The following is a 13,922-nucleotide window of genomic DNA, read 5'->3' as shown; positions in this document are numbered from 1 at the left end:
TCTGGAAACTGGTCGATACCAGTTTCTCACAATACACTCATGTGTTTGCTCCAGTACAAACCCCCTCTTCAAACTCATAGCAAACTCAAACACAAGAACGGCTGAGATCGCTTGATACCCCTTCGTCATTAAAACATAACAGGTGTACAAAATCCGTATGGCCCAAATAAATTGTACAAGCTGCACGGTACGTATAGGTATGAGTAGCATGCTGTCGTCGTCTCATCCAAAGTGGTTTTTCCGGGTGGTGGCATTCGTGGTCGGCGGGAGCCATGGCAACTCAGCGGTGTGCCTACCAGTAGGCACAGCTAGCGGTGAGAGGCCAATCAGGTCGTACGGCGGCGTGTAGTAATGGTGGCGGGGTGATGGTCGGCACGATCAGACCGTATGACGACGTGCAGTAACGGTGGCATGGTGGTTTGCAGAAACGGCGGTGGCGGCGGCGCGGTCCGACAGATTGTTTGGCCACCCAGTCGCCGGACAGTCTGGACTGTTGAGAACGAAGGCCGCCGGACTTGTAGCCGGTCTAGCCGGCCTTGGTTTACGCGGACGTGGTCTGCGAGGGTTTGGAGATGCGAACGTGGGGATCGGCCGGACGACGGCCGGCGTCTACGAACGTGGAGGTGGAGATCGGCTGCACGTATAGATCGTGAAGTTGTTGGTGGCTGTCAAACACATACATGGGTGGGTTTGGACTTGGGCTTAGGACCCAAACTGGTGTGTGTGTGTGTGTAGGGGGTACTGGGGCAGACCCCATACACGCAATAAGTTTCACGGTGGAAATAAGTCATGCACAAGCCTGAGACTTCTTTTGACCTTCTGCTGCCCGAGGCCCAAAAGAAATCACCCTAGATGCCAAACAGAGAAGGGCGTCAAGTCGAAGAAGAGCATGTATCGATTTTTGTTTTGATCAGGCCACTCGCGACATTTCATCGTCGTGTCATCACCCAGCACTTGAGGGAGCTGCTTGGTTATGCGTCTGTACCAGGTAGCTGAGAAATGTTTCTCTTCTCAAAGTACAGAGACAGAGAAGCAGAGTACGTAAATTTTCAGATGCAAGAACACGTAGCGCTGCTGGCACGATCTTGCAGCAAACATCGCGTGTCTTCTCATTTGCAGTTTCTGGCCAGCTGCAAACATTGACCATGACGGCCATTTGGACTCAAGCGTACCGTACGTACACCTGAAGCGCACAAGTCAACGACTGCTTTGGCAAAGCTAGCGGCGCTGCAACTGGAAGTCCCGCGAAACCTTTATCGCACGTGGCCGCGGGAGTGAACACATACACAAATGTTGGAGTTTCGCCATCCATATCGGACCACCTACTACTGCGGCGTCCACGTTGCGCGACCTTCAGCGCGCACGACAAGCTCACCTCTGCTCGGACCATGCAACCGCATGGCGGCGATTTGCACAAAAATAACCCAAAACTGAAAGAAAAGCACAGACTGACCCTCCGGCGAAACTATTTCACCCATCTAACCCTTTTGTGTGGCGCCCCTTCAACGGGCGCCACACATGCCCATGTGGCTCCCCTCCTGCCGGCGCCACTGTCCCAGCCGACGTGGCCCCCTCGCCGCTGAGCTGGTGCGCCCATCCGATGTGGCAGCATGTGTGGCGTCCCTCCCAACGGCGCCACACATGCACTTGGAATTGCCCAAAACATACTGTGAGACAAATCCTCTGAGACTTAGCCGTTTTGCGAGGCTCGATGTGTGGCGCCGATGCCACGGGCGCCACACTAGCCCGTGTGGCGCCGAGTGCCACGGGCGCCACACATCCACTTAAGTGTGGCGCCCGCGCCCGCGCCCAGCCCGACCCTCTCTTTCTTCTTTCTCTTCCTCTCTGCTTCTCCTCCCCAACCGTCGCCGCCGCCCGCCTCCCCTTCGGCCCCCCCACCAAATCGACCAAGGAATCGTCAGATCTATCCGGCCAAGTCCTTCCTCCTCCATTCCTCAAGGTATTCCCTTCGATTCCCTCTGATTCGTCCACTATTGTTGGTGGATTTGGTGGATTTGGATATGAACCCTAGATTTGTCTATGTAGATATAAAATGGCTATGTATGTGTTCAAATTCTATGTATGTATGTCTTGAAATGTCTACTATTTGTGATGGAATAACTCATATTTGAACCAAATATTTGTTGGAACCCTAGATATGAATGTATGTGTGTATGTATGGAACTCTCATGTATTTGGATATGAACTCTCATGTATGTGTTGCTCATTTTTGTTAGTGGAATGACTCATAAAATGGTTCTGTAAACATGTAGGATGGTGTGGCTTCTGGATGAAGAGTACGACAGGGAGCACCGGGCTGTTCATATGACGGAGAGGGGAACGGATCTTCACCCTTTGAAGATTCGATACCATGGCACGGTAGATATGCCGTATGACGAGAGGTACACGGAGTTTATCCAGCCCACCGGTCTTCTCCCGTTCATCACGCTTGTAAGCCGGGGGGGGGGGGGATGAACATGAACGCCGCGGCACTCACCGCCCTTGTCGACCGGTGGAGGCCGGAGACGCACACCTTCCACTTGAGGGCCGGCGAGATGACCCCTACTCTTCAGGATGTCTCAATGATACTTGGACTGCCTATTCAGGGCGAGCCACTGTGTATGAACACAGCTTCTGATGGGTGGCGCGAGCAGATGGCGAACCTTATTGGCATGGCTCCTCCGGCGCCAGAAAATCCAAAGGAGAGAGCTCCCGCCGGCGCACCTTTCGCTTGGATACGGACTAACTTCGGAGAACTCCTGCCGGAAGGGGCCGAGCGTGACACTATCAGGACGTACACCCGAGTGTACTTGTGGTACATGTTATCGAGGACTCTCTTTGCTGACAGTGGTGGGAAGTTGGCCCATTGGTGTTGGCTCAAGGCGCTTACGGTGTTGGAGCGCCGGTGGAGTTGGGGAACAGCGGCACTTGCCTACCTCTACCGACAGGTGATGATTTGTTCTATTTACTATTTTCCTATAGTAGTGTGCTAGACAAAGTCCTAACCAAATGTCTTATGTACGCAGTTGGACGAAGCTTGTCGCAGGACTGGGAGCAGGACTGGGACCGGCGGTATTGGTGGATGCTTGCTCCTACTTTCCGTATGGAGCTGGGACCGCCTATCAGTTGGCCGGCCCAGGATACTCACAGCGAGACCATGGCCTCATTACCGGCACAACCTTGATCGGGAGCCGACTTGGGCATATCTTTGGGACAATGTCTCGGATCATGTACAGTCACTACACTGAGGAGTTGGATACTCTTACCGCTGAGCAGGTAACCGATTTTAATCCATCACTCTTTTGCAATGGGGTCTTCATATTTTAGTCCAATTCCTAAATATTTGTATGTTGCAGGTGGATTGGGAGCCATATGGTATGTACTACCGTATTGGCGCGGGGATGGCTGACCTCAACCCCAAGTGCCTTGAGGAGGCGCGTTTCTGGCGTATGCGCTGCCCACTCATATGCATGTGGCTTGTTGAGTACCACCAGCCGCATAGAGTGATGAGGCAGTTTGGGCTGTATCAGGAGTGCCCACCTCAGTGGCAAGACACGGACCACGCGCTTCATAGGTAAACTTTTTGAATCATGGGATGAAAGCTTGTTGATTGAAGAGATAGTATGTAACTTGTTGATTCTTCCAGGCTTGATAGGAAGCAGCAGAGGAAGATCACAGATTGGCATGTCCATCATAGAGGCCACGTCACAGCGTTCCAACACTGTTTGGAAGCGGTACGGAATGCTGGCGATGTGGAGATTGTCCCCCACGACTTGGCCGCTTTCAACAACTATCTCCAATGGTTTCATGAAAGCACGCGTATCGAGCTAGTGAAACCTGCGTATGATGACGACATCTTGTACGACCCCATCGAGTTCAATGAGCTTGCGCAAAGCCAGCACGACACCTTTGCTCGTAGAGGAAGATCGACTTCTATTGCTTCCGAGCTGAACTTCGTGGTAATGTATTCTCTCGTTAGCTAGTACATCATCTACATTGGCATGTGATCGCTCAAAATTTGTATAATATGTTTGTCGCAGCGGTCCGAGATCCAAAAACAGCTGAGGAGTGCGAGACTGTTTGGGATCGAGCCATACAGATGACAAGCCTATCGGACCGATGCGGCATTTCATTAAGGTATGGTCACCAACATTGGCAATGTGAGCTACTGTGTTCGGGTGCCTTTGTAACCATGACTTCCATGACGCAGAACACGGCACGAAAGATGCGGCGGTTAGCCAACTTGCTAGGTTGCCGCGACACCGAAATTGCGGCTACATCCTCTTCGAAGAAGCGGAGGTTTGGACTATTTTGTTACCACTCAAACCTGTGCTTACTAGTTTCAACTTTTTGTAATGTCATGTGTTCATGTTTGTGAAGATTCCTGCGGACGACACCATCCCGAGTCAAGGCAAGAAGAAAGCCAAACGGTCCGCTTACAAGTTGAAGCCAAGGGGCAACGCTCCTAAACGATACACTCCGGACGATTATGTCAACCGAGGAAAGAAGGTTGTCATTGAGGAGGATGAGACGCCGCCGCGGAGATCAACTTTGAGAAAGATGAGGAACGACGAGCCGTTATCTTCAGAGGAGGAGGAGGAGGAGCAGGGGCATCAGGAGCAGCAGGAGCAGCAGGAGCAGGAGCAACAGCCACGGCAGCGGACGAAAAGGTTGGCCGTCCGGAAGCAGCCCTCGAGGAGGGGACGTCGCGGAGGATAGATGCATTTGCTAGTGTTGTGAACTCTATCTTCTTAAATATCGTGTTGTGAACCCTATGTCATTTCGAACCATGTCTCTATTGCTACGTGTTGTTTGAATCTATGTGCTAAGATGTGATCTATGATGTGTGCTATGTGTATGTTCTATGTGTATGAAATTGCTATTGTTCTGTTGAAAACTGTTTAATTAAGGCAAGAATTTTCATGTATTTAACACAAGTCAACGTGTGGCGCCCCTCAGGCCGGCGCCACATCTCACAGTGTGGCGCCCATGGCATCGGCGCCACACGATGCAACTTATATGTCCAACACATCCAGGGGCTCCGGAAGTCTGGGACTTAGCCGTTTTGAGGAGGCTGTTTGTGTGGCGCCGGTGGCATTGGCGCCACACCTCACTCTGTGGCGCCCGTGGCATCGGCGCCACACAAACAGCCTCCTCAAAACGGCTAAGTCCCAGATGCTTTGTCTTACAGTATGTTGGGGCCAATTACAAGTGCATGTGTGGCGCCGATGGGAGGGGCGCCACACATGCTGCCACGTCGGATCGGCGCGCCAGCGCAGCGTCGAGGGCGCCACGTCGGCTGGGTGTGTGGCGCCGGCAGGAGGGGCGCCACACAGGCATGTGTGGCGCCGTTGTGCGGGACGCCACACAAAAGGGTTAGATGGGTGAAATAGTTTCGCCGGAGGGTCAGTCTGTGTTTTTCTTTCAGTTTTGGGTTATTTTTGTGCAAATCGCCCCGCATGGCAGTGCAGTGCAGGAGTCAGCAGCTGAAATTAACCTCGGACCCCAACCTTGACCGGCCTCTACGTATACAAAAGGTGGCAGTGTGGCACGCCGGAGAGGACGACGGTTTGTACGGGCTTCAACCAGCCTAGTCCGGACGAGCAGATGGTGGCGCCGGAGGCGGGGACGGTGGCCGGCCGCAAGACCTGGCCTGACGAGTGCAAGAACCTGTGGCAGATCGCTGGGCCGGTGATCCTCACCGGGGTCTTTCAGTTCCTGATAGGGTTCATCACCGCGGCCTTCGTCGGTCACATCGGCAAGGTCGAGCTCGCCGCCGTCTCCATAGTCAACGGCGTCATCGAAGGCCTCGCCTTCGGCCTCCTGGTACCTAGCTGACCAATCGCCATAATACTCTTAGCTCTTAATACCGTGGCAATGAATGCGGAGTAAGCTAGAATAATTTCATTTGGCCTGTTTCGTTCTTGCATCGCAGCTTGGCATGGGGAGCGCCCTGGAAACGCTGTGCGGGCAGGCGGTGGGAGCCGGGCAGCTCCACACGCTGGGCGTCTACCTGCAGCGGTCGTGGATCATCTGCCTCGCCACGGCAGCCGCGCTGCTCCCGATCTACGCGTTCACGGACCCAATCCTCCGCCTGCTCCGGCAGTCCCCGGCCATCTCGGCGGTGGCGGGACGGTACGCCCGGTGGTGCGTGCCGCAGCTCTTCGCCTACGCCGCCAACTTCCCCATGCAGAAGTTCTACCAGGCGCAGAGCCGGGTGTGGGTCATGACGCTCATCTCCGGCGCCGTCATCGGCGTGCACGCGCTGCTCAGCTGGCTCGTCGTGGCAAAGCTCGGGCGGGGCCTCCTGGGCGCGGCCATGGTTGGCAACGTGTCATGGTGGCTCATCAACGCGGCGCAGTTCGTGTACGTCGTCGGCGGGTCGTTCCCGGAGGCATGGACGGGGTTCTCGCAGAAGGCGTTCGCCAGCCTCGGCGGCTTCGTCAAGCTCTCGCTCGCGTCCGCCGTCATGCTGTGGTTCGTAAATCCGTTGCTTCTTGGTCAGTTTTATAGGGATGAAATTGCTCATCATTTGGATTATATTGGTGACCTACTTTTGTTTTGTTTTGTTTTGAATTGAGGGTGATTTTGGTTACGCAGCCTGGAGATGTGGTACTATACAGCAGTGCTCATTTTGGTGGGTTGCTTGAAGAACCCGGAGATTCAAGTTGGGGCCGTTTCAATATGGTTAGTTCCCCGTTTCTTCTTTTCCATTCCTTAAAGAATATAGGCAGTATCTCTGTCAATAACTGTTCCATATTTTCAAATTTTGCCTAACAAAGTTGAATTTTGTTGCAACAGCATGAACTATAACCTCTGGACGTTGATGGTGTCTGTTGGCTTTAATGCTGCAGTGAGGTACACGATTGCTCTGCTCTCCTTCCAATTGTTGCTTATCACAGATCTTCTAGGCTCTCAAACGCTAGAAAGAATGACCTTTACCGGTTTTCTTGTAAGTGTTCGCGTGGCAAACGAACTTGGCGCCAAACACCCGAAAGCAGCCAAGTTCTCGGTCGTCGTGGCTGTCATCACGTCGGTTGCCGTTGGTCTCATCTTCACGCTCGTCACCCTCGTGGCGAGGAAGCAACTGCCGAGGCTCTTCACCAGCGACGATCTGCTCGTCAAGGAGACAACAAAACTAGGGTATCTTCTGGCTGCCACCATATCTCTCAACAGCATCCAGCCGGTGTTATCAGGTATTCGCACCACCGATTGACAGATCCACGTTTTTGTTATATTTAGAGAAAATTAATAGTGTAACATGTGTTTTTTTATTGTTGGCGAATTTAGGAGTGGCGATTGGGGCTGGATGGCAATCCTTGGTTGCCTTCGTGAATATTGTCTGCTACTATCTTGTTGGCCTGCCTCTTGCAACTGTTTTTGGTTTCAAGTTGAAACTTAACGCAACAGTAAGGAAATTGAAACTCGCATGGTCAAAATTTGCTACGCATTCTTATTTTATTAGGAAGGAGTGTGCTTATTGTGAGTAAACATGTACATACGTGCAGGGGATTTGGGTGGGGATGCTGATCGGCACGATTTTGCAGACCATCATTCTGTTTGCGATCCTCTTCAGAACTAAATGGGAGAAAGAGGTAAAATGAATTAATCACCTTCAACATACTACTCAAAACATATTAAGAAGTAACACGTAATTGGTTATGTCATTTTGTGTATTTTAACCCCGGGTGGTGCAGGCTATGCTGGCGGAAGAGCGGGTGCGAGCCTGGGGAGGAAGCGTCGAGCTGCCGACCATCGAAGAAATGAGATGAAACGTGAATTGGAAAAGTTGATCATGCACAAATTATACCAATTTGATTGGAAATGGGTCACATAGAATGAAGAGAAGATGGCATAAGCATGATTGCCAGTTTTCGGTTATGAAAATTTGGCGACTTCGGTGTTCATATCTTTTCCTTGAAGAATGTTAAAAATTTATGCATGGTAGCCTATCTGAAAACCTCCTAGTGCAACCGGTAGGGGTGTTCTCTATTTTTCAATGAAGAAGCTTAGAAGTTTATGCACTGTAGCACTTTTTAACCTCCTAGTGAAACTAGTAAATGCAACCGGATCGATATTAGATTTTAAATTTATTATTCTATACCATATTTTCTCGACAGATTCTAATGCCACTAGTAGGAATGTAATTGGATCAAATAGGAATTTTCTGTTATCATATCCTATATTATTTTTTTTAACGGTTTCATAGTGGATCGATAATGATCGGTTGTTGATTCGGAGTTCGCATATTTGGAAAAGAAGGAGCGTAGTTGGGGTAGAAACAATGATATGCACGCGTATAAATAGGTGGGTAAATCGTATGACAAAAAGTTTGGTAAAATAACTTTGACAAAATTTCAATAAAATAAATATGTAGAACCGTGCTATCTAGGACTCGTGCTCTCGTAGTTCGTCTTATACAGCGGCCCAATAATCTGAAGTGATTTCACATAATTTAAAATAAAGAGGCAATAGACCACACTCACAATTTGAAAGTGACATGCACCAGTGGCAAAATTGACAGTGACATGCACCGATGTATTTGTGACAACAAGTTTAAAAATAAAAGCACTTTAAAATGTTTTAATAAAAACATACAAAGTTTTAGCGATGAATTACCAAAACACATTTACCTAATCATTTATCATGACAAATTACCAGATTTTTTGGTTCTATTTTTTATTATTGTATTATCCAATATCAATTATGAGAATATCAAATTTAAGTTCACCATAATATCCAAATGTAAAAGTACTAGTTTACCCTTCTTTTAAGTCACTAGATTATTCAACAGAAATTACCAGATTATAACTTTTAAGTCACCATATTATTTTGGAAATCATTTAAACTACGCTAGCGGTAAAATACTAGATAATCTATTTTGAGTTACCATATTATCAGTAGCATTTACCAGGTTATGCACTTCAATTCATCAAATTATTATTTGGTAGCGGATTAACACTACCCTAGTTCCAGATTATCCATTTTAAATCACTAGATTATTAAATAGCACTTGCTAGGATATCAACCGCTAAGTCACCAAGTTAATTTTAAGACTCTAGTAGTATAATACAGTTGTTGAATTATCCATTTTAAGTCATCAGATTATCAAATAGCACTTAGAAGGTTGAATGGGCATCTTTTCCCTCCCAATGGGTTTGGGTGATCGAGAACAACACCTATTTTAGAACTAATTTTTATATCTAGAGTTTTAAGAACCCAGTCCCATCATTGTTAGATGTTCCATTCACAACATGCAGTTAGCTTTGGTGTATCCTCCAAAAACACCCTAGCCAAAAGCACACAAGAACCTATACGCTCAATTAGGGATGTTTGAGGGATGAGCCCTCATTTTCCTAACAATTGAAGAAAAAATACTTAATTTGGAATCAAGAAGCTCAATTTCTTGCCTCAATGCAAAATTTGATTGATGCTTCTTAAGGTCTATCTACTATGAAGGTTATCTTATCGGCAATGATGGGAAATCACGTGTGTATCCATCTGCTTGTCTCAAGATCTCGACTAATTGACACTTGTGTTACCACTAGCTATAATGTACCATCGTTGAAAACACTAATACTTGAAGCATTCGAAACACACCTTCAGCTAGAAAAAAACATTTAACTGGTGTGTCTGAATACTCTATCGTAAAAACGATGGGCTTATATAAATTAAACAACTTGAGGAACTCGCGAGCGCACCTATATGCTTGCATCAAGAACAAGGACTAGTGCTTGCAATACCTCTGATGTATGCCTCGATCCACTTGTAAAACTGCACTAATATAATACCCTCAAGCACACATACTCACTTGTCTAAGCAAGCAATCAATTAGTGCTAAAGAATCTATATGCACTTGCCACCCTGAACAACATTCAGGTTGAAGAATACGGAAGCCCATGCACCAGCTTGAAGAATAAGCTTTCATATGGTGCTTAAGAATTTTGACTACTCTCAGCAAACAAGACAAATACATCAAATAACAAAGATTTTCATGACGCATGGTCCACTTGAAGAATTAAGCAACTAACGTTCTTGCAATATATACGATGTGAATATGAAGACAAAGAGATCACTCAATGAATGTACTTAAGTTGTATCCTCTTACCAATGCATGAACTCAACTGAAAAACTTGAGGAAATTCTATTGTAGCGACAACGAAGGTAAATGTACCACACACAAAAAAATTATCCCACTTGGTTTACTTGTGTAACCTGAAGAATCATTGCATAAAAAGAAGGACAACAGTTGAAGACTCAAAGAATGAATAATTGAAGGCATGAACACTATCATGAAAAGTCCAGTGGTCCTGCGTACCAGAAGACCTAGAGAAAGGTGGCTTAAAGACGTAGTTCATTTATTTATGTGAAGAAGCGTTTTCTCATTGACGAGGTAATATCCAACCGGGTAGACCCATTGAGGTGAGTCGCTCGTCAAGACCAGGGTCGCCCGTGAGCTGCATCCGCAGTTACCTACCCGATCGGCCGATACGAGAGTGGGGAGAGACTAGCTAGCCAAGTAGAAGACACAAGAACAACCTGGATAACAAATTGATCATCTAATGGTGGTGTAGTCAATTAGGTCCATGTCTAACTCGGTCTTATCTTGTAAACCCTAATTTAACCGAGTCATCTATATAAGGCTTGGCTAGAGGTAGTAACCCTAGATTACATTCATCCAACCTTAGTCTATACTATTGCATCCAACGACTTGTAAAACACATATATAAGTGCAATCAAAGCAGGTTATAGGTCTTCACCTCTACCGAGAGGGGCCGAACATGTGTACATCGTGTGTGTGCTAATATATCTCGTCTAGGACATCCAAATATCTCCATCACTCTCCACGTCATCTAAGCTACCCCATGTATCATTTTCCTTAACAATCCTTTGACACTCGTTCATTGAAAGCATCATCCTATTATGTTGTGAAGTGCTCATAGATCTATACACCATATATACACAACATACCCAACACACTGAATCTTGACGTATCAAGTCGATTCTCAAAGCCTTGAAGCATAGTTTTCCAAACTAATGACTGAAGCACGGTTACATGCTAAGCGAACCTTTGTTTGGGAATCAATGCTTCATGTTTATCTATTGATACTTTGGAATTAGAACTCGTGTAAATAATTGAGTTCTAGATGATTGAACCGTAGTTGCTTCATCGTCAGCCGGAGATGACAAACTTCATGTAGAGGATAACCTCAAAAGAAAGGACTAGCCATTATGTTACCATTGCTTTATCTTCTTGCTCAAAGAGATGTTCCAAGCACGTGGCCATTTCCCACACATGTTACTTTTGCTTTGTCTTGTCTATATGATATTTAACAAAGGCTATAACACAACTTTAATCAGAGACTACTATCCTCCTCATTTGTCAATAAATAATAACAAGCTTCTCCCAAGCTAGGTTGATAGTGCCCCAAACATTATTGCCAATATCCTTCTCTATTTTATCCAGTATTATCCCATTGGAGAGAAGGAGTTCATTTGGTTTGGCTGAGCACTAAACACAAGTAGGTTGAGGCCGCTGATGAACAAAGACCCTATCTTGGAGATTAAAAATCAACTAGACGGTTAGGTGTCAATCCAAAAAGCTTTGGAGGTGTGAAAATCGAGGTGTGCCCGTGAGAATCTGAGGTGTGGATTGGTTGCGGTGAGGTTGGATATTTCCTGTTAAAGATCTGCCATATTGATTTGGTGAAGCCGGAGTGGTTGCGCTAATGGAGAATATGGATTGGTTTCCTATATGCGAGATCGGTTGAACCCAGGTGCATGCGTGAATATCCCCTCCCAACGAAGATTAGATCTGGGGTCGATGGCTCGATTCTGGTGGAAAACATCAGGTGTATTCATCCCCTTTACTTTCCTCATCTTTATTACATGTTTGTAATCTCTGTTTGATCGTCTGTGTAAGTTGAAGCACTGCAACTATAAGTTTTTCAATTGACAACTCCTCCTCGAAACGGTTTTTCAACCGACAAATCAAAGTGCTTCAACCTCACATTACTGGCGTGTGTTTTCCTAAATATGTTTCTTCTATCAACATTGTTGCAAGCAGCTTCTCAAGCTGCCAAATCTAAGCTACCTCTAACGTTGAGCCTCAAGGCTCTTCTATGATGTCATGATGTTCTTATTTATTTATGTGTCTTCGCTGAGTTTATCTTCTAAAATTGGAGATTATTTAGATAACTCCTATTCACCCTCCCAACTCCCCCTAGTCATCGGTATCGCGGTCCTTCAATTGGTATAAGAGTAATGTCTCCCTTTTTTGTTTCTCTTTTTGTGTTTCAAATTTGGCTCTGAAGTTTTTAGAAATTGTAAACATACATCTTGTGAACACAAATATATTATTTTTACTTTTAAAAAAATCATAAATTTGAATTTCCGGTATAAGGGAGTGATGTTTTGGCTCTTGAATGCATATGCTTTCTTTATTTTAAAATGCATCTTTGATATATTTCAAAATGTTAAAATATTTCAAACGAAAAAATCATGTGTACATCTTCACCTTCTACGCGCGCATAAAGTCTTTTCATGAAAAATCAACTTGTCGTTTGGGCTATGTAAAAAAACAAAATTTGGTGCCAAAAAAAGCTTTTGGTGAGACATGTTTTTTATTTTTGTTTCTCGCACACAAAAAATAACGGTTTTCGCAAAACTTTATGAACGCACGTATATTGTTAAGATGTACATGCGAAATTTTTTGTTGAATTCTTTTAACAATTGAAAAAATATATTTCAAATGGATCGAGCATATGCACTTAGGAGCAGAATTGAATTTCCGGAATAATGATGTCATGATATCATAGATAATTGGATATGCTCTCTTGGTACAAGGCAGCGAGGACGCAAAAGCGGACATGCTCTTCTCTTCTTGAGGTACCGAGACAGACGAAAGAGGAGCAGAACAAAATGTCGAGCTGCAAGAACAAGTACGGGAGCTGGCACGCATCTTCCAGAAAACCTTTTGTCATCTCTCATTTGCGGTTCCTGGCTGGCTGCAATTCTGCAAACCTTGACACGGCCATTGGACTGAAGCGGACGATACGCACACCTAAAGTCTGGAGCGCACGAGTTAGAGCAAGTACAATAGAGTCCAGTCAACTGGCTATAAGACATTAAATAATATATTTTAGATGAGTTGGAGGAGAGAGAAGGGGAGAGAGAAGAGAGGTGGGCTACTATGCAATAGCCAGCTCTTGCACGTGCTCCTAGACACTTTATGAGAGTGAAAGGTGGACCATGTGTTAGTAAAGTAGTTCATTCTTATAGCCAACTATTATACATGTTAGCTATATGGTGACTACAAATGATATGGCATCTTGTTATAGCCAACAGTTGGCTATACTATTGGAATTGCTCTTAAAGATATTTGCTATGGCAAAGCGGCTGCAACTGAGCTTTTATTGCACGTGGTCGCGGGAGCCAACACATAAACAAGCTCGGATCACGATAGCTGCGCGGCGTCCACGTTGCGCGACCGCGAGCTCCCACGACAAGCTCGGGCATGCAAACACACCGAAGCGCCGGGATCGGCAGCTGAAAACCTTGGACCCCAACCTTGACCGGCTGCCGGCCGGAGTGGACGCACGGTTTGTACGGGCTTCAACCAGCGTAGTCCGGACTAGCAGATGGTGGCGCCGGAGCCGGGGACGGGGGCCGGCCGCAAGACCTGGCCGGACGAGTGTAAGAACCTGTGGCACATCGCTGGGCCGGCGATCCTCACCGGGGTCTTCCAGTTCCTGATCGGCTTCGTCACCGCGGCCTTCGTCGGCCACATCGGCAAGGTCGAGCTCGCCGCCGTCTCCATCTTCAACGTCGTCGTTGAGGGCCTCGCCTGCGGCCTCCTCGTACTTAGCTAACAGGGCCGTACCTGAGAAAACGGGGGCCCGGTGCGAATAAAAATTTTAGGC

At 46.8% G+C, this 13,922-nt stretch overlaps 1 protein-coding gene across 1 annotated transcript; it reads left to right on the top strand.

Moving 5' to 3' along the window:
- Window positions 1-5,607: 5,607 nt before the first annotated feature.
- On the top strand, window positions 5,608-7,772 carry LOC124665978 (protein DETOXIFICATION 33-like). The gene is made up of 8 exons (XM_047203336.1): window positions 5,608-5,826; window positions 5,936-6,477; window positions 6,601-6,687; window positions 6,802-6,858; window positions 6,958-7,196; window positions 7,291-7,409; window positions 7,509-7,595; window positions 7,698-7,772. The coding sequence occupies exons 1-8, from the start codon at window positions 5,608-5,610 to the stop codon at window positions 7,770-7,772; spliced, it is 1,425 nt and encodes a 474-aa protein (XP_047059292.1).
- Window positions 7,773-13,922: the final 6,150 nt, after the last annotated feature.

This window comes from Lolium rigidum, chromosome 6 (genome assembly GCF_022539505.1).
Source record: "Lolium rigidum isolate FL_2022 chromosome 6, APGP_CSIRO_Lrig_0.1, whole genome shotgun sequence".
NCBI classification, from domain to species: domain Eukaryota; kingdom Viridiplantae; phylum Streptophyta; class Magnoliopsida; order Poales; family Poaceae; genus Lolium; species Lolium rigidum.
This window is presented reverse-complemented; position numbering and strand designations above follow the sequence as displayed.

Bases quoted from the DNA above. Each gene is read 5' to 3' on its own strand.
- LOC124665978 (XM_047203336.1), top strand. From the start codon at position 5,608: ATGGTGGCGCCGGAGGCGGGGACGGTGGCCGGCCGCAAGACCTGGCCT. The intron at 6,859-6,957 runs GTACACGATTGC...TTTTCTTGTAAG, and splicing joins GGCTTTAATGCTGCAGTGAG to TGTTCGCGTGGCAAACGAAC. The intron at 7,596-7,697 runs GTAAAATGAATT...CGGGTGGTGCAG, and splicing joins GAACTAAATGGGAGAAAGAG to GCTATGCTGGCGGAAGAGCG.